Raw genomic sequence first — 20,792 nt, 5'->3', positions numbered from 1 at the left:
CCTGCTGCCAAAGAAAGGAGACCTGGCATTACTCAGGAACTGGAGGCTGGTTGCCCTCCTCTGTACTGACTATAAGGTACTTTCCAGAGCCTTATCAAATAGACTCAAGGACAACCTGGACTTAGTTGTACATTCAGACCAAATCTATTGTGTACCTGACAGGACAATTATGGACAACATTTTCCTCATGAGAGACACTTTGATTTGTGCAGGAAAAATAATGTAAACCTTCTATTGTGTCATTGGATCAGGAGAAAGCCTTGGACAGGGTGGATCACTCTTAGCAGTTTTCTGCACTTAGGACTTTTGTTTTTGGTGATGGTTTTCTGGCTTGGGTTGGTTTATTGTAGAGTGGTGCTCAATGTTTGGTAAAGACAGGAGCAGGGCTGAATCGACCAATCCCTGTACAGCGAAGGATAAGACAGTGTTGTCCTATTTCAGGTCAATTATATAGCTTAGCTATTGAGCCCTTGCTGTGCAGGTTGAGAGGTCGACTCAGCGGTCTCTCACTGCCAGGGTCCTCCAGTCTTAATCGTCCTCCTATTGTATCTGCTTATGCAGAGGATGTATGTGTTTTTGTTTCTAGTCAGAAGGACGTTCAATGTTTAGAGGATATCTTGTCATTGTATTAAAAAAGCCCTCATCTGCACGGGTGAACTGGGCCAAGACTGAAGCCTTGTTAGTGGGACAGTGGACGGACCGGGCAGCACCCAGTCTGCCTGGTGGACTTGAGTGGGGGAAAGAGGGGCTGAAAGTCCTGGGAGGTTTTTTTGGCCACCGAGGGCTTTCAAGCAAAGAACTGGGAGGGAGTGAAGGAGAAAATATGCGCTCGGTTGTCTAAATAGAAATGGTTGCTACCCCAGTTGTCATATAGGGGAAGAGTTCTGGTTCCCAATAACTTAGTCGCCTCGTCTCTTTGGCACAAACTTATTGCTCTGATGCCACTGAGAGGCCTGATAGAGGACATCCAGAGATCCATCGTAGACTTTTTCTGGTCTGGCAAGCACTGGGTCCGGGCAGCAGCTCTGTACCTGCCTGTTGATGAAGGTGGGCATGGACTGATTGACATCCAGTCCAAAATTGCCTCTTTCCGACTCTGGACAGCTCAAAGACTGGTCTACAACTGTGGCCCAAGCTGGCTTGACACAGCTCGACTGCTGCTGAGGAGAGCAGGGCGGTTGGGCTATGACAAGCAGCTGTTCCTCCTGCAACCAGAGACTTTGGACCCTACTGGACTAACACTTTTCTACAGCTCTGTACTGCAGGTGTGGAAAATCTTCAAGACCACATACACCACAAATGAGGTTCCTGGAATGTGGTTGTTTGAGGAACCTTTGTTCTTTAACAACTTTATACAGACTCAAACTCTGCAATCTGCCAGCCTGCAGGTGAGTCTCAGAGAAGCTGGCTGCACCAAACTGGGCCATCTGTTGAGGATGACGGCGACATCGATGGACGCCCTGAGAGAGAACAGCAGCATCACCTCAGTCCTGGCTGATCAACAGAGTGGTGGAGGAAGTCTGTGCCGCCCTGTCCATACCCCAGAGAGAGTTTGCTGCAAACCAAACTCTGTGTGACCAATGGTATGACGGCTTTGAGTACTGCTTCCCCTCTCTGTCCATCACCCTCTGTGGGAGAGTGGCAGGAAGGAGGAAGTCAGCTGCTCACTTTCACAACCCTGCACCTGGACAAGTGGGCAAAAAAGCCATCTACTGAACCTGCGTCAAGGTTGTGAACTTGCGCTTTTTGGCAGGGATGAAGGAGTCAAGGTGGAGAGAGTTCTTTGGTCCAGAGTTTTCCCCGAAAGGCAGCTGGCGGTCTCTGTACAAGCTGCCCATTGAAAAGCGGACAGCAGACCTCCAGTGGAGTGTTGTACACGGGGCAATAGCTACGAACAGATACAGAGTGCACCTTGATCCTGAGCTGGGGCAGGGATGTTTATTCTGTTCTCAGTTTGTTTAGTGTCCTCGGCTGTCAGCACTGTTTGAACTTTTAAAAAGGTGGTTTCAGGGTCTTGGGGAGGTTTCTTCTTTTGGTTTAGTTCATCTTTGGTCCGAAATACTCTGTTTAGAGGAAAACGGTACTCACTTTGGTGAACTTTTTGTCCGGTACTGCTAAGTTGGCCATTTGGTTAACACACAAGTACCGGGCTCAGGGTGCCGGAAGTGTGGAGCTGGTACTGGTTCTGGAGGGACTGCTGAAGGCTCGACTGAGGGTAGAATCCATATATTTCCAAATGATGGACAATGTGACGGCCTTCAGCCGCATTTGGGCTATTGGGGGGGTTTTATGCTCCGTGGGGGAGGCGGAGCTGATTGTTCATTTATGATATGTTGGTGTTTTTCTGTGCTTGAATGAATTGTTTTTATTTATTTATTGTATTTTTCTAATTGATGATGTGACAGTGATCTGGTGTCTCCTCGATCAATAAAGTAAATTTGGAAACCAAAACCTCTCCTCTCCTGTACAAGCTGCCCTTTAAAAAGCGGACAGCGGACCTCCAGTTGCACACGGGGCAATAGTTACAAACAGAAGTGTATTTTCTGTCCTCAGACTGAGACCCTGATATATTTATTTGCTCACTGTCTAGGCTGCCAGCGTTGTTTGAGCTTTTAAAAAGGAGAGGGGATTGACGTTTCAGTGTTTGGATGACAGATTTTGTTGTTTTTTGGGTTTAAGTGATGATGTGACAGTGTTCAATAAAAGAATGTTGAAATCCAAAAACCTCTCCTGTCCTCCGAATCCTTTCCTCTCTCCTCCATACCCTCTCCTCCTTGTCGCCCTCCCCTCTCCTCTCATGGTGCTAAATGAAAAAAATGGATGGTTCTGGGACCCGTGCTGTACTGCTTTAGTTGTTCCTGCAGGGGTCACTTTTGCGCTTTGTCTCCAGTCGTGTGGCATTTACAGGCTGAGCACCTGATGGATCTCATCATGTATGTGTGTGCAAGTGTGCGTGCTTGAATCTGTGTTTTTTAATTTTCACACACTTAGCATGTTTGTCATTCTGAATGGACCTCTCGCAGTATACATAAACACACACACACATTCTCTTTTGGTTTCACGTACATCATATGCCACGCTTGCACCCCCAAACCTCTCTCTCTCTGCCCCTGCCCCCCCCCCCACAGCATGTTTAAACATGCTCTCACCTCCAGTCCGCAGAGGCTCTTTGATTTTGAGCGGTGTGTGTGTCTGAGTCCGTGGAGCTGTGAAGAGCTCTCGGTTGTTATCTTCTGAGGTGACAGTGGCCGCCGCTTTCTGTCCTGCGCAAAGTCTTTCTCATGGAACAAAGATAGAAAAGAAAGTGATATTTTACGAAATTTAAATTTCATTAGCAAGACTGGAGCATGACGTCGGTAAGCAGGCCTCTAGAGGCTGCGATGTTCATCGCAACAAACAGCATGGACATGTTGGAAAGAATGAGGAGCACTGGCAATTTTGATCTCATCAGGAGAGCAGCTAAAAGTCTGAGCTGAGCTGAGCTGTTAGAGAGTTTCTTAAGTGCAACCGGGTTATCTTCATGGGATCAAAAGAAAAAAATTCCTTCACACTTTAAATTTGGATATTTCTTGGCATGAATGCATTTTTTTAACTCCCAATAAAATATACTAAAGGATCCTTTTTAAACTTTTCTTTGATTGGTCCACATATCTTCATGCATATTTAATGTTACACACTGTAGGACCTTGAAAAAGAAGCCCTGACTCTTTGGCTCCCTTGTTCTGCGCCAACCCTGTTCTCATTCCCAACTCGTCACGTACGAATGCTTGGTCGGGGACCCCTTGGCATTACTTTAGGTTTTAGGCAAAAAAAACTACTTGGTTAGGTTTTAGGAAAGAAAACATGATTTGTGTTCAAACAAATGTTTGTTACATAGCTTCAGTTTGTAAGTATGTTAGTTAACGTACTTATGTAACTTAAAATGAGTCAGCGCTGGCTGACACAGGACATACACAGGACTCCTGGGTGAAAGTCCTGTGTTTATTCGACCAATCCATTTGCCCCGACCTCCTCCCTACATGGACTTTCTGGCTCTTTATACTACTTGTAGGAGCCAAAAAGGACAAGTTAGACTGTATACTCTTAGACTGTGGTTGGTACTACTGCCCCATGTGGCCATCCGTGGCAATAAATTGTTTATAAATTGGCCCCCTTTGATGGTGCTATTGTCTTGTTAGTACCAGCTGTGCACAGGGCATGCAGCTTAAGGATGCCAAGAGCCGAAATAGTTTAAATAGGTCAAGTTACTTGTTCATTGAACAAAGCGAAAAGTTTGTTTTTATATTTCTTTGGTTTGGGTTGCCACGGCATATCCTTTATTTTTGGTGTCCGTCCTCTTCATCTACCGGACCACCGGTGGAAAACAAACCGTGGCCAGGAAGCATATTTGGTAATCCATACATGTTTCATGGCTAGGCCAAAAAGAAGTCAACTTTTCCTATAAGTAGTAGGGGGTTATTGTCTTTTTTTTCACAACAGACAGTTTGAAGCTGTGAAATTACAGGATATCGGACGATTTTTCTCCATAAATCACATAAAGTCCTTAATTGATTATATCCAATCTTACAGCAGCAGAGCAGGACTACAGAGAAACAAAGCAGCATCCGGCCCGTTTGTGAACCTGTTGGACTGCAGATGAACTCAGATCATCTCTGGAAATAAAGTCAGCAAACATTGATGCTTTACTCTTCCCTCTCTCTTTTGTCTAAACTTGTTGTGTACACAGTTTGCCTCTCTAATCCTCTTGTCAGAAGCTCACGCCGCACACATTTTGTGTGCGGCGACAGGTTTAGAGAGTCACTACTCCAGAGGCAGCGAGAGAGATTCGGAGGGCTCCAAGCTTTTTTCATGATTTATGCAATATTGTGCTGCGCTTCATGTCAAAGTGCCAATTTGCACAGAACATCAAGGGCAACGCGTTCGCTCATAAACTAGAACATCGAAATGAACCGGCTCTCAGAGTTTTACTTTGATCTATAATTCAATGTTTGGAGTGAACATAAAGGCAACAATTACGCTAATATCAAGTCGCATTTGTAGATTTGAAGTATTTTTCGGTCCTGGCGAACAATGTATTCTGGATGCAGTTTCTCTTCCTGATCCCGAACTGTTCTGGGAGCATATTTAATCGAACAACACTTAGTTTGTGTTTGGCATCTCACCCACTGCACTGCAGTGTTTGTCTCTGTTTTTTAAAGGTGCAAATGAAGACCTTTTTTCAGACATATTTCAGCACAGCTTTATTTGTCGAGGTTATCCTCACCTACGAAATAAGCCCACAACAAAAGCCTTCCTGGTGGTTTTGGGACTTACAGATAAGGGTTTCACCTGTCAGACTTTTGAAACAATTTGAATGTGTCTGTTCTGAATTTCCAGTTCATCAATGTTTGGTGCAATAGATGTAAGTGCTGATAAATTCTTCACCTTTTCTTTAGCAATATACAGCAAATATGTATGTCCTATGTGAGTGTTTGAATGTGTTTCCCAGTGATTAAATTGGCTTTTCTCCAAACTCGTCAAATACGTTGCCCTACACTTCAAACTATGACGTTCTAGGTTCCCCTCTAGTGTCAGTTTTGGATGTGACAGGACGGCCTGTCAGTTTCCGTCTGTTGCATTGATACTGTCTTTTCAAAATAAACTTCTGTTCTAACAGGGAACATGGTTTCCCCTTGTCACATGCGAAGTGTCTTTTCCAAATACACTTCTGTGCTCACAGGAAACGTAGAGTTCCCACTCGTTTTATGTGTAAAGTATTTTCAGTATAATCTGTGTTCACAGGAAACATACAGTTTCGGCTCGTTATGTAGCGGGATGCGACCTGTCTATGCTGTTTTACCAGCCACTAGCTCCCTGGGTCGGCTTAATGGTCGTACAGTCTAGTATTTGAAAGTATATTTTTTACTTACATTCTATACTGCCTGGGGAAGCTCCAGCTTCAAGGTTACTTTACGACAGATAGATTTCTGCATAAAGTAGTAGGGCCACCTGGAGCGTTCTGCGCCTTGTTATGCCGTGGACCAAGCACTTAAAAGTACTTTTAAAACAGGACTCCCCTCTAATGTGGATTTCCAACCTCGTATTACAGAGGTTGTTGGTTTTATTTTATGAAAGTAAGATACAGGTTATGGTACAAAGATTAATAAATCACATTACAATCGGCGAAACCGGCGATACAATGTTGTGTGAAATAAATGGATAGTTTAGACTCCTACCGGAGGAAAAATACCTCTAGAGAGTCGTGTTAGAATACCTAGCAAAGGAATTCCTTCACAGTATTATGTTGAAATTAAGATATTTCCTACCGGAGGTAAACCTCTAGAGAAGTGTATAGAGGGGTGAAACACACTACAATAGGAAACCCTATTGCAGTGTGGAGTCCAAAGCTTATGCAAGAGAGCAAAAGTTGAACCGAAGACAAAGCGAAATGTCACTGCTTATATCCTGTCCTCCGCTGAAAGCGGAAGTAGGAGGCGACTGCCTCTAGCCCGTGGCCGCGGAAGTACTCTGCTGAGTATGAGAGCAGAAAGGTGGGGGCTCACCATATATGGGTAGCCAGCGTTTCCTGCTTCCAGCAGCTTGCTCTGCTGTCGAGGGGCAGCAGAGGTTTGGGTTGTCAGTGTTTTCATATCCTGACCTGCGCAGCCATCAACAGTTACATGCATACAGTCTCTTCCAATGTAGGTTTACCTAGTTTTTAGGTTTACTTACGCAGCAAAAGTACTTGGTTAGGTTTACGAAAAGATCATGGTTTGGGTAAAAATAAGCATGTTTGTTACGTAAAATACGTACTGTATGTTTGTCACATAACTGGTGTAAGTTCAGTTACGCAACAAAACAAAGGTAAAATGAGTCAATGTTAACTTGGTTTCAGGGACAGCGGTCTCCTTGGTTAAGTCCTGTCCACCCTGCCCGTGTCTTATTGTCGTGGATGGGTTTACGTTGGAGTTAGTTGAAAGCCCGCAGTGTATCTCATACAGACGCTTAAGGGTGCCTCGGAATCAAAGGCCTCAGCCACCAATCCATCCAGCATGGATAATGCCAGATCACATCACCAGAACTGTCCAATGAATGAGTTACCTTTCGGTCCATGTTTAAACCTCTTCTTTTGTTTATAAAATCAGATTTGTAGTCAGCAACTATACAGGTTGTTCATTTTTTTCACGTCACTGTTCAGGGGCATGTTATAGCGCTCAGTGTATAATGGTGTGACGTTACAGTGATGATTCTGACCCGTTTTAGTGCATTAGCCTTGAGATAGACTGATGACCTCTCCAGGTGAATCCTTCCTCCTGCCCAATGCATGCTGGTAGAGACTCCAGTACCCCAGATCACAGCCAATCAAAACAGCTCCGGTCCTCCCTTCATAAGCAAGGGGCTAACCATCATGATGCGTGATGTGTCATAGTTTCCATTGTCAGGGCCAGGGAGGATAAATAATGAATAAAGAAATAATTACATTTTTAGTTGTATGATATATTAAATCTAATTGAAACTGTTGTTTTCTGATTAAATGATCTCAATGACTTTACCACATAATGACAACTTGTAGAGGGGACGGAAATTAGTGGCACAAATAAGATAAGACAAGATAATGATACAACAATTAGCCGTCAGTTGTCATCCAGCAGAAGTCTAATCCTCTGGTAAAAATGAACACTCTGGACAGCGACCATGTCTTTACCCTTTACCATTACTTTGTCACCATGCTTGCACATTTTCTGTTTGGAAAACTCATACCAGTTCTGACAAAAATGAACTGACAAGTTTGAGTTCACTACTTCCACACATTACATGCATAAGGTGTTTTTTTTTTTGTCAAAATATACTTCCAACGTAGGTTTACATAGTTTAATGTTTACTTATGAAACGAAAGTACTTGGTTAGGTCTCGGAAAAGATTGTGGTTTGGGTTAAAATAAGCATGTTATTTTAAAACAAATATTATTGTTACGTAAGATAAGTATGTTGAGCGCTAACATTTGCTTAACTAAGTTCTTTGGTCTATACAATTTCAGACAATGTTGACAAATGGCAATCGGTGTTCCAACGCCCAGGATGACGTCCTCAAATGTCTGTTTTTACCACCAGTCAATCATTGTCATTTTTATGTCATAGAGGAGTAAAAAATATTCAGAAAATGTTCACATTTAGGAAGTTCAAATCTCAGGATTTTTAATTATTTTAAAAAATGCTTAAAAATACAAAAAACGACTTATCATTGCAGCTCTAGTTAAATGTCAAAACATCTTTAAGATTGGCTTGACTTTTTATGTTGGAGCTAACTAGCTGTTGACCTGCTGTTTGTGGTTAGTTGGTGGATCAGGGCCTTAGAAATTGGTATTTGCATCCACAGTTTATCTGTCTGCATCTGAAATGTGTGCATCTAAGTGCGTAAGTTATATGAAGAAAGTATTTACTGTCTGAAGGTGTAAATGAAACTTGGTATCCATTTATCTTATTCATCGTGTTTTGACGTATGCGGAAATGTCTTTCAATGTGAGAGTGAGTGTGTGAAAGTCTGATGATTTTAAAAGGTCATGATATGGCATGGTATGATTCCACTAGTTTCCCTTATTTACCAAATTCATCTTTCGCTTGGCTGGACATTCTACACACGCAGATGAGGGTTTGTGTGTGTGTGTGTGTGTTTGTGGTGTGAGTCATGAGGCTGAATGTGCTACTACATTAGTGTAGATGAGGGGAGGATGTCCGCTGTTGCTCCTGGCTCTCTTTTGTTACCTTACTCCCCTCTGATCTACGGAGTGCCTCAGGGCTCTGTTCTTGGAACCCTTCTGCAAATTTCTTTCGTCAAATTACATTAACATATTAACGGTAGCCTGCAACACGTCCCACAAGACAGAAAGATATCTGCTGCATCCTATCATTCACTCGTATGGGTCTACTGATGCTCCAATTATGTGTTTATTACTGCACTCCTACATTGTTGGACCCATGATGGACAAAACAAAAAGAATGATCAAAATCAATGCAGCAGAACCAGAGGTGTCATCTTTTTTTATCCGCTCATTGTTCTTCCTTGTCAAAACCTTGTGCCTACATTACCTACGATGGAACTAAACTGCCTACAGTTATTAGTTATAATCCTCACTTAATTTATTACCTCAGTAAACATTGTAAACATGAGTTTATGGTCTCAATCTCTAGTTTCAAGTCTTTTTCAATACAGCATGATGTTCATTTAGTAAATGATGGTCCATTTAGAGTCAAACAGACCATGAAGCAGAGTATGCTTTAGGGCGGGGCTACACGGTGATTGACAGGTCGCTACCCCAGCGTTGTCCGGTCTGTTCTGTTTTCGTCTTAGAACTTTAACCCTTTCAAGTCACTTCTGGTTACTAAAAACAAAGAAGGCTTCAAAACGACAGTCCAAAACCCAATGGATGACATCACGCTGACTACGTCCACTTCTTATACACAGCCTATCGTTGATAGGCACTCCAGATACCCAAATGTGTGTGTACAAGCACTGAGAAAGTGAGTTTTTTTAATGACATCATATACACAGGCCACCATTCACATTTCGATAAATGCCAATGGGCAATTAAGAGTGGACAGTTACCCTAACATGCATGTTTCTGGCCTCTGGGAGGAAACACAAACCCACAGACATGGAGGAGGACTCTTTTTGACCTTCTCCAAACTGTGGTTGCGAAGAGATACATGACACAGAGCAGCATAAGATATTTTTACGAGTATGCTACAACTCGTATCAGCTGTGTGAAGTTTTCTTTTTGCTGTTGGATCGATTGTGAGTAATTCATGTGTGTTCATGCTGCCGCTTTGTGTGGATCAGAGTGGATGCAGAGAGACTGAGCGACACTGTGATGCCAAATGGACAGACGTAGCTCGGAACCCCAGATCTTTGGGCAGCCTTGAGTTCGTACACATTGCTGGATTTCATGTGGATTCGCTCACCCCACATCCTCTCCGGATAGCCATTATTGAAGTCGGTGTCAACAGAGGAGGAGCACTGACGTCCCTCCCTTCCCTCTCCTGTTTGTCTGTGTCTCTCCCTCACAGAGGCTAATGTTTGCTCGGTAGTATCCAAGGGTTACGTCTCTGGCCTCTTGCGACTTTACGAGGACTGGCACGCCAAGGCAACTCAACATGCCGCCATGGCAATCTGCCACTCGCTGCTGCGCTGCCTCCATAAGGTCACTCACAGTAATGCCGGCAGACAGGCCTTCGTATCCCAGGGAGGCATCCGACTGCTGTACGTAACGACACAGGTAAGGTTCAAATCATGCCAATAATACATTTTTGTTCCCTTTCCTGCTGTTGGGATAGACTGTGGTTCAGATTTTCTTTCTTATACCCTGACACAAACATTCAGTCTCCCCACCGGGAACAGTACCTTTGCTTTTGCTCATCTGTCTTGCCTTTCTTTCCCCTCTTCTTTCTTTCTTTTTGTAAAAAGTACTGTACTGTATGTATGCTGTCTTAACATTGCAGTGGCTAGTATTATTGGCAGTCCCCCTTTCTATTCATGGAGGTTTTCCTCTTCTTTAGGGTCAGTTTTTTCCAGCCCCCAAAGAAAATCTTTTCCTCCACACTGTCAACAGAAAGTCATACTGTGAACAGCTGCTCTGAGGTCTTCTCTGTTTCATTTGTCTCCTGCTGTCAAAGGTACGACCCAGGACCTGAGTCAGGCCGGGTCCGAATAATATTCAGTCTAAATGGTTTGAGTAGTGTCCCACGGTTCATGCTTTAACAAATGTGAACACCTCAACAAACGTTTAACAAACGTGAACACCTCAAATTCAGCAGTGGCAGCCTGCCAGCCAAGGCACCAAATACGGATGCTTGGTCAGTGGCCCGCGGCGCCCATGATACCGACGCAAGAGGCACCCATTAGCGTCTCTATGAGATGTACCTGGCTTTCAAATAGTGGTGTAACAGACCACTGTCGATCCGTGATCCGTATGGATCCCCCCTCACGTTTCGGCACGCATGTGAACTGCAGATTAATTACACAGTTTAACCATAACGATTTCCAGTAAAACTTTATTTCACACTGATGTTTATCGCCAATATTCAGTAAAATATATGCGATCAGGACATCTGCATTTATGCTTTTCTAGTGGCCGATCTCTGATCATGTCACATTGTAAAGAAAACAATCCATATTATAATTGAAAGGAGGAGAGATAGTAATTGTGGCAGAATAGCTAATGTCCAACGAACGAAGGTTCTGTTTGGTTACATTATGATGCGTTCAAGCTGTTCAGTGAAAATTAGTATTGGGTTAAGGTAAATTAAAACCTATCATGATGTGTTCACATCTCGTAAAAGATAGTGTTGGTGAGAAACTCACTACGTCATTTCTCATGGTTCACAAACCAATAGATGATGTCACGATGATGACGTCCACTTCTTATATACAGTCTATGGTTTCACCCTCTCCTCTTGTCAATAAACCTGTTGGCAACCACACAACGGTCTGAAAAGTCAACATTGGCTTACTTTAGGTTGTGTACGTAAGTTAAGTCACGTTAAGTCATGTTTTTGCATATCACATGCACATACTTGCATAATGATATCTCTGTTAGTGCTTGTATAATGAGTTGACATTTGTGACAGGCATAATAGAGAAGAGCTGGGTTTCTTTAACCAACGAGTGAAGCAAACAGTTATGTGTGCTATCCATTCAGTGCACTTTTACCTAAAGATAATGGGGAGCTTACTGCTCCTCAAATAGAGTTAATAGGCACTGAATGAAGGACTTCTGTCCTTTTTTTTTTTGTAAATTGTGTTTATTCTCAAAAGCAGAGTACACAGTTATACATTGCACATGTCATTTGTCATTTTCTCCCCCCCCCCCCCCCCCCCCCAACATTCCCCCAACAGAGAACAAATCGCACTGCTTCAATTGTCAAAAAGCACATTACAGTATTAGTAGCTCAAGTATACACAAAAGTAAAAATGGTGTAGGAGGGTATTACAGACAAACAGAAACCAGTAATGAGTTTCTGGAAATTGGAAGTTATTGCTATTCTTAATTCCTACAACAACGTCAGATGGTTTATGAATCTAATGAGAGAGTCTTCAATTTATCAAAGTATCGTATGATCGGACCCCAAGTAGATTCGAATTTCTCAGGCTGTCGCCGCAGCGAGAACTTAATTTTCTCCAATTTTAAAAAGAACACCAGGTCCTTTAACCACATGGAGGAACTGGGAGGACGAGGTGACTTCCAGTCCAATAGGATTCTCCTTCGTGCCAAGAGGGTTGAGAAAGCAATTATGTTTTTGTGTTGCTTCATTAACGTCTGACCTCCACTCCCCTGAACACCAAAGATGCACATCCAGGCGTTGGGTAAAATATTCAGATTAAGGGACTGTGATAGAACTTTGAATATTGTCTCCCAGTAATTTGCCAGTTGGGGGCAGAACCAAAACATGTGAGTAAGATCTGCTGGTGAGTTGTGACATCTATTGCAGTTATCCTTTACATTGGAGTACATTTTTGAAAGTTTAAAGTTAGAGTAGTGCAGGCGATGCAGTACCTTGAATTGTAGTACATTTAACCGTGCACACGAAGAGCTGTTATTGACTCTAATTAGGGCCTGGTTCCAAAATGAGTCTGGTATGTTCATGGCAAGTTCTTTTTCCCAGTCTACTTTGATTTTGACAATGTTAGTCACAGTAATTGAGTTAATGGTTTGATATATTCGGGATATAAATCCTTTTTCCTCTGGTGGTGTGTTCAGAATTTCCTCATACACGGAGTCTAGCGGTGGACTCGGAAAATTGGGGTTGTTAGATTTAGCAAAATTTCGCACTTGAAAGTAGCGAAACAGATGGGAGTGAGGGATATTATATTTCTTAAATATATCCTCAGAGCTTCCGAACACCCCACCAATGTATAACTGACCCATGTTGAAAATGCCATTTTTAAGCCATAGCGAGAATGCATGGTCCAGTCTGGCTGGAGGGAAGAGGTGATTATCATGAATAGGGGTTACAGTAGATAGATCTTTGAAGCCAAATTGTGCGCGAAACTGCGCCAGAATTTTTAATGTTGCAATTACTATCGGGTTGGATGAATATTTTCTTGGGGAGAATGGTAGTCTAGAGGTTACCAATGCTTGAAGAGAAGATGATGGGCAAGATTTAGCTTCATTTAGGCACCAGCTTACTTGAGGGAGTTTGATCCAGTATATTATTTTCTGTATATTTGCTACCCAGTAGTAATATCTGAAATTGGGAAGAGAAAGTCCACCTTGAGATCGATGTCTTTGTAGCATCACTTTACTTATCCGCGGTTGTTTATTATCCCATAGGAAGCCTGTAATATGCTTATCTAAGGTAGTAAAAAAGAGTTTCGGCAGGAACACTGGCAGACATTGAAACAGATATAAGAAGCGTGGTAAAACAATCATCTTGACAGAATTAACTCTGCCTGTTAATGAAGTATAGATGTTTTTCCATCTGTCAAAGTCTGTCTTCATTTTGGTGATTAGTGGAGAAAAATTCCTATTATATAAACTCTCAAATTTACGGGTGATATAGATGCCAAGATATTTGAATTCAGACTCACACTTGTGGAAAGGCAGTTGCATTCCTGGAGTCTTTATTGCCAAATTGTTTAAAGGGAAGCATTCACTTTTAGAGAAATTCAATTTATATCCTGAGAATGTCCCAAATTGCTTCAGGATTTCAATTAGTACGGGGACAGATTCCACCGGGTCCGAAATATAAACTAATAAATCATCAGCATATAACGAAACTCTGTGCTCAGTGCTCCATCTGTGAATTCCTTTAATGTTAGGGGATGCTTTAAGAGCAATGGATAATGGTTCGATAGCTAAGGCAAATAATAAGGGACTTAACGGGCAGCCTTGGCGGGTACCTCGGTATAAATTGAAATATTCTGAGTTTGATCTATTGGTGACGACAGAGGCGCTAGGTGAGGAGTAGAGGAGTTTTACCCATGCCACAAATTTAGGACCAAAACCAAACTTTTCCAAAATCCTGAAGAGATATGGCCATTCCACCCTATCAAATGCCTTTTCTGCATCTAGAGAGATAACCATCTCTGGGACCTCACAAGACACAGGGGAGTAGATAACATTGAAAAGGCGGCGGATACTACTGAAAGAATGGCGACTCCTTATGAAGCCAGTTTGGTCTTCAGAAATTACTTCATGAATTGTTGTTTCCAGACGCATAGCTAGGGCTTTTGCCAGAATCTTATAATCTGCATTAAGAAGAGAAATTGGTCGGTAGGATCCACATTCATTTGCATCTTTCCCGGGTTTTAACAACAGAGTAATTGATGCATTTGTCAGGGTTTGTGGCAGAGTACCTCGGGTTAAAGAGTCGTTGAACATATCAAGCAAAAGTGGTAATAGTTTATCTGAGAATCCCTTAAAAAATTCAATGGGGAAACCATCTGGCCCAGGTGCTCTGCCGCTTTGTATAGCTTTAATTGATCCCAGTATTTCGCTTGTATTCAATGGTTGGTCTAGTTTCTTTTCTTGGCTGTTATCAATATTCGGGAATATAAGACCCTCAAGGAACTTTTCCATGTCTGTGTTGTTGGGTGGGCTTTCTGATTTATATAAATTAGAGTAATAATCCCTGAAGGTATCATTAATTTCAGATGGAATTACTGTTACAACATCAGATATGTTTTGAATTTGTGATATTTGCTGAGAGGTAGATTTAACTTTGAGTTGGTGCGCTAGCAATCTTCCTGCTTTCTCACCATGTTCGTACTGAAATCCACGAGCCTGTAATAATTGTTTTTCTACTTTGCCTGTCGACAGTAAGTCGTACTCCTTTTGCAAGTTAAATCTTTGTTTTGAAAGTTCAGGGGATGGTGTTGTTGAGTTTTGTAAATCTAGGTCCCTGATTGATTTGGTGAGTTGATCCTGTTTCTCTCTACGCAATTTGTTTTGCAACGATGAAAAGGCAATGATTTCACCCCTAATGACCGCTTTAAGGGTCTCCCACAGAAGAGAAGGGGATACGCCGTCTATTTGGTTGTTCATAATAAACTCATCAATGACTCTGTTTATCAACTCACAAAATGTCTTATCCCCAAGCAGAAGAGAGTTAAACCTCCATACAGGACGGGGTTTCTGCAAGAGATTAAATGATAGATCTAGAATTACTGGTGCATGGTCAGACTCTACTATTGCAGAGTATTCTGTATTAGCCACTGAAGGAAGGAGGGTTTTATTAATAAAAAAAGAATCTATTCGAGAGTAGGACTGGTGGGTATGTGAGTAGAAAGAAAAAGTCTTATCGGTGGGGTTCCGAAACCTCCAGGGATCCACACATCCAACCTGATCCATAAAAGCCAACAAGGTTTTTGCCATTTTTGAAGGTGGTTTTAAAGTAGGGTTTGATCTGTCCAGACTGGGATTGATTAAGCAGTTTAGATCTCCTCCAAATATTAAATTATAAGAATTTAGGGTAGGAAGACTGGAGATAATTTTCTTTATGAAGTCTTCATCATCCCAGTTAGGAGCATATACATTAACAAGTATCACTGGTGTGTGGAAGAGTGAACCTGAAATTATAATATAACGGCCATTTGGGTCTGAGATGATGTCTGCTGCAGTGAATTGTACTTTTTTATGAAGAAGGATAGCCACGCCCCTTGATTTACTATTAAAGTTAGAGTGGAAGATTTGACCAACCCAGGGTTTTCGTAATCTAACTTGGTTTGCTGTTGATAAATGCGTCTCTTGTAGGAAAATTATTTCGGCCTTGAGTTTTTTCAGGTGAGCAAAGACCCTAGCTCTTTTAATGGGGCCATTTAGTTGGACTTCTGTCCTTAATAAAGTGATGGGTTGGTTCTGAAATAAAAAGCCCTTTTTTCGTTAGAGGTTGAAATGGGCAAGGTTTAGTCTCTTCCCTCAGTATGAGAAACCTGATGCGACATACACTTCGATCTTTAGACTGGTCAGAAAGTCAGACTATTTTCCCCCTGCTGACCCACAACAGGTTTTATTTATAAACATTCTCCCACAGTGCAACACATGAATAAAGCATAACGGGTGGTTAGATCTCGTAGCACAAATGCTTGGAAATAGATTTGATGGACGTCTTTCGGCACATTGTCCTTCCTGTTACAGCCCATTGATCTTCTATACATTCTGTTAACTGAGTTTGTCTCTCTGCAGACATGTTTGCTAAGTAAAGGCCTGGAGTCTCTGGTGGAGTCCTCTGTGCAGCTGATGAGAAAGTGTCTTCCTAAAACACCTCTTCCACTGACATCAGACCGGTCTGCATACACCTTCCTCATGCCCGGAAGACCGCATGATGTCCCTGATATAGATGTGGAACCAGGTATTAGTATTCTCTTCACATCAACATTCAGCAGACGCACCTTTGATAGCAGTTACTGACTCGGTGGATGATAAATATAACATACAGTACTTTTAATTTTGGGACATTTTAAGGTAAGCTGGTCACTATTGGAACCAGACAAGCTGACTGATCACATTGGAACTGACAGTTAATTAGAAATAATGTCTATTGTAAAAGTCTATTGTGTAAAAAGTTTTCGAAAGTTTTAAAATTCAAAAAGGTGCTAAACTACAAATTTGTAGCGTTGATTGAGGGATTGCCTCAACACGGCTCTCAACATGGCGACGGCCGAGTCCGCGGCTAGCAGCTAACGTTGCTAACAGCACAAAAAGTGCAAACAAATGACAACCGTGCTGATAGAGGTAATAGTTAACCTGGGGGTAGAAACCAGAGGGTGGGTGCTATGCTTCCGCGCCGTGGGGCACGCTCACAGGGACTCAAATGCACGTGCGGCCGAACCTGCTACAAAGTGTGACTTAATCCTCTGCTCAAGTTGCCATTACTCTGCTATATCTCTACGTTGGAAATATTGGTTTGATGTTTGTTTAATGCTCTGGATTTCAAATTTAGCACCTTCAATGAAGTGCATTGCATTTCTTAGCCTGCTTTATTGTTTGGTTCAGCATTTGTATTTTTAATGTACTGTTAAATGTATTTTGGATGAAGTGTAGTCCAACATTTGTATTTGTGTTTGTCTTCGAGTCAGTTTAAAATCATTTTCATGAATCGATTGTTATGTAAATTTACAGATGTGAAGTCTTTAAAACTGTGTGAGTATGACATTGTTTTAATGTTTGGGTATCGTCCGTTTCCTCCCAATCTGAGCAGCGACGAGTTCCCTGCAAAGTTTCACAGAGTTCACTTTACTGAATGTCGTGAGTGGACTTCCAAACAAGCACTGACTCTGGCTGCTCTGTTTTCCCTGTTGTATCCAGATGAGAACAGTGAGGAGAGTGATGATGAAGAGGCTGAAGACAACAAAGAGGCAGACTTTGTAAGTGTGTGTAGCTCCTGTGTGGCCATGTGTTTGGGAGTTTGTGCTTTCACTTTCAGTAACCAAAGTCTATTGTGAGGGCCAGAGTTGCTGTAGACAGTAGGGGAAAACAATACTGTTTTTTTTACTCATTTAAAAGAAGGAAGGAGGTCAGGGTGGACAGGTGAGTCTAAAAACATCGGACTTTTACCCAAGAGGCCGTGGATTCTGTCCTGTGTGAAACCCAGAAATCATCGTTGACTTATTTGTCACATAAGTTCCAAAGTTAAAGCTACTGCGAAAAATTTCGTACCGCTCGTCAATGTCGCACTTTGTCCCAGGCAGCCAATCAAATCCAGCAAGAGGCGGGCTTCACTTCTTAACCACTGTGAGGGAGAGTGATGGGAAAACCAAATTATACGGGATGATAAAAAAAACGAGTAAGGCCGGTGAGTACCAGAGAGGAGAGGAATGGTGGTAAGGCAGAGATGCAAGAGGGAGAGAAAGATGCAAAAACAGGACGGGATAGAGAAGGCTAATGAAAGGAAAAATAGGGGTGTGGCCTCAGTATGGAGAGAGTGTCTCGGGAGAAAGGAAGGGAGACGCGCTGTGGGGGGCAGCGGATGAAAGAAGAGGTATGGCAGATGGGAAAAAAGCCAAGAGAACAGAGGAGGATTTAAAATGAGGAAGCAGAATCTGAGGAGGCTGGAGGAGGGGGGGGGGGGGGGACACTACAAAAGCCGAGGTGGAGAGATGAATGGAAGCGGGAACGATGAGAGAAGTGGAGCAGAGTGAGGCACAAGAGAGATGGATGTAACAATGGGGGAAGAGAAAGGGGAAACAAATCAGAGGAGGTCTAAGCGGGAACTAGTCAGAGAAAAAAGCAGGAGAGCAGGATGATATTATATGTCGGGGAAGAAGCCTGCAACCTTTGATAAAACGTACTATTATCAAACATAAGCACCTGCATGAATAGTGTGGTTCCATGTAGATCCAGCAAATCAAATGTATCCTGCCGTGTGTTATACTGCCCTACACGGTTGGAGTAGTGAGGGTTTTAAAGACAAACTAAGACAAATAGAAAGGTTGCAATGCAACCAGGTCTGTTTAGAGTCACAGGGTTGTATTTCAAACTCTATTAAAAACGAGAAAAACACAGGAGGCGTAGTCAGAAAATATTATGACGGTGTGATTTACTGTACCAGCCTCCCGAGGAGCAGACAGTGAGAATATTTACAACAAAGAAAGGTGAAAAGAATGTAAGTAGAAGAAAAACAAAATACTGTACATAAAAGATTGACAAAATATTACGGTGACGCTTTGTAATAAAAGCATTAGTTAAGTATGAGTAAACACTTAAAGCATTGTTCCTACATTAACACTCATTAATATGCAATTCATGAACACAGTTATGAATGCTTTTATTCTTGATTAATAAACTATATATTCTATAATCTATAATGTGTTTCATGATTGTGTTTTCATACTTTATAAATGATGGATTCCCCCATTGTAAATTAAGTTTTATATATATTACAAACCAATTATTCAAGAGTCGTCAATGATTAATAGGAGCATTTATAAAAGTAAATGATTAAGAAATCATTTAGATGCACATATGCATGCATTTATACATATGATTTAAATATGCACTAATGTTACTGTGTTAGTAGATGTTTTATAAACACAATACTGCAATTCATGATTGATTCAGGTAGTTATAGTTGTTAAGTATTCTGTGTGACCTCATCTAAAGTGAGGACTATGCCTTACAAAGCGTTTACAAATGACATTGAAAGGCCAGCCACTGACCAAACTACACTCTAGCAGAGAGACAATCCAATGGTAACACGGCTACTGAAGCCATTTAATACACTGAAGAACTGCTCAGCAGTCGATGGCTTTGCAGAGGTGGTAAAACTCTACTGATTTACTGGTACCCATGAATCAGAATCAGAGACCGTTTATTGCCATGGTATGTTGCCCATACAAGGAATTTGACATGACGGGTGGTCCATAACAATAACAATCAACACAGTGCAAGAAATAGAAACATATTAAAATGTACGATAGAATATAAAAGAATACAAAATAAAGTGCACAACAAACAGATAACAGTACTATAAACAAGTATGATGAAGTGTAATGTCAAGTGTCGAGTGTGTTTAAATGAAGAAACAGAGAAGGGATGTGCAGGGGAGTGACCGGTAGGAAATTGTCCTGGGGATGACAGAGTCAGTGGGGGTCCCGGGCTTTGTTGATGAGCCCAACTGCCGATGGGAATAAACTGTTCATGTGGCGTGAGGTCTTGGTCCTGATGGACTGCAGCCTCCTGCCAGAGGGAAGGGGCACGAACAGTTTATGTCCAGGGTGAGAGGGGTCGGCTACAATCTTTCTTGCTCGCTTCAGGGACCTTGAAGCGAACAAGTCTTACATAAAAGCTGTAGTAAAGAAACTTTCACCAAATGTTCCCCACACAGGTTCAGTTTTACGATCTCCATCCAGACGAGCGTTCCAACACATATCATATGACCAGGGCTGATAACGCCCGCCGGACAGTTTAATTGACGCAAAGCGGTCGAATAATAGCTTCCCTTTAGTGCATGCAGGCGGTGGTAGAGTTAAACTGTGTGACAGATGCTAGCATGGACAACAAGGCCAGCAACACATGTAAATCCGTGTTGAATTAACCACTGAGTCAAGGCTGATGACATTTGTTTTTTGCGGGAAAAGGGTCATGTGATAGGGGCGTGACGAATCAGGAAAGGACACGTCGTGACTGATGAGACCCGATCAAGGAAAGCTAGTCTGGGCGACTGAGTCATCATTTTCAAAGGTCTCTGGAGATTTCTAACTAGAATGGCTTCAGCTGCGTTTTCCAAACGTCTCTGTTTTAGGGGTTCCAAAATGCCGAGGCAGTGTGGAGGCTAGGAGTCAACACAGCAAAAGTTATACATTTTAAAACAAACTTTATTGGTGTGGATGTAGCCTGTATTTGCATGCCACTGTACAACCAAACTATGACAACAGGCATTAAATTATTCTACATTAAAATACTACATTTTCCAAACACATGGGACATACAGTTAAAATTACCCATGACCCACACGTTGCACAAGGTTTTTTCGAACTGGCCAGTACTTCTCTGCGGAATCCCCATCTACTGTACAGTGTGAGGTGCTAGATATGGTTGGTAAACACAGGTTAGAAGCATCCGCAAAGTGGCACCAAACCTGGCAACCCTCCCTGTGAGGACAGAACTCAAAAAAGCCAGGAAGATACACACAAATCGGTTGTTCTGTCACGGGGCATGATGAGGACTCGAGAACTGCACTCGAGAGACGGGGAACAGGTCTCCAGGGGCCTGGAGACCTGGCCCCTGGTCGCCGCTGTCTCCGAACCGCAGCGACCTCCAGTCCCGGTCGCTGCGGTTCGGAGACGGCGGCGGCCGGGACTGGAGGTCGCTGCGGTTCG

At 42.4% G+C, this 20,792-nt stretch overlaps 1 protein-coding gene across 1 annotated transcript in view; it reads left to right on the top strand.

Moving 5' to 3' along the window:
- The window catches only part of agbl1 (AGBL carboxypeptidase 1), a 170,302-nt gene that overhangs the window by 68,407 nt on the left and 81,103 nt on the right, over nucleotides 1-20,792 (top strand). The window contains exons 9-11 of the mRNA XM_076076023.1: nucleotides 10,044-10,252; nucleotides 16,159-16,324; nucleotides 17,281-17,339. Of these exons, the coding sequence (XP_075932138.1) occupies nucleotides 10,044-10,252; nucleotides 16,159-16,324; nucleotides 17,281-17,339 (434 nt within the window). The remainder of the gene's footprint in view (nucleotides 1-10,043; nucleotides 10,253-16,158; nucleotides 16,325-17,280; nucleotides 17,340-20,792) is intronic.

The sequence above is a fragment of the Anarhichas minor genome, unplaced genomic scaffold (genome assembly GCF_050575085.1).
Source record: "Anarhichas minor isolate MPS153535 unplaced genomic scaffold, ASM5057508v1 ptg000005l, whole genome shotgun sequence".
Taxonomy (NCBI): domain Eukaryota; kingdom Metazoa; phylum Chordata; class Actinopteri; order Perciformes; family Anarhichadidae; genus Anarhichas; species Anarhichas minor.
This window is presented reverse-complemented; position numbering and strand designations above follow the sequence as displayed.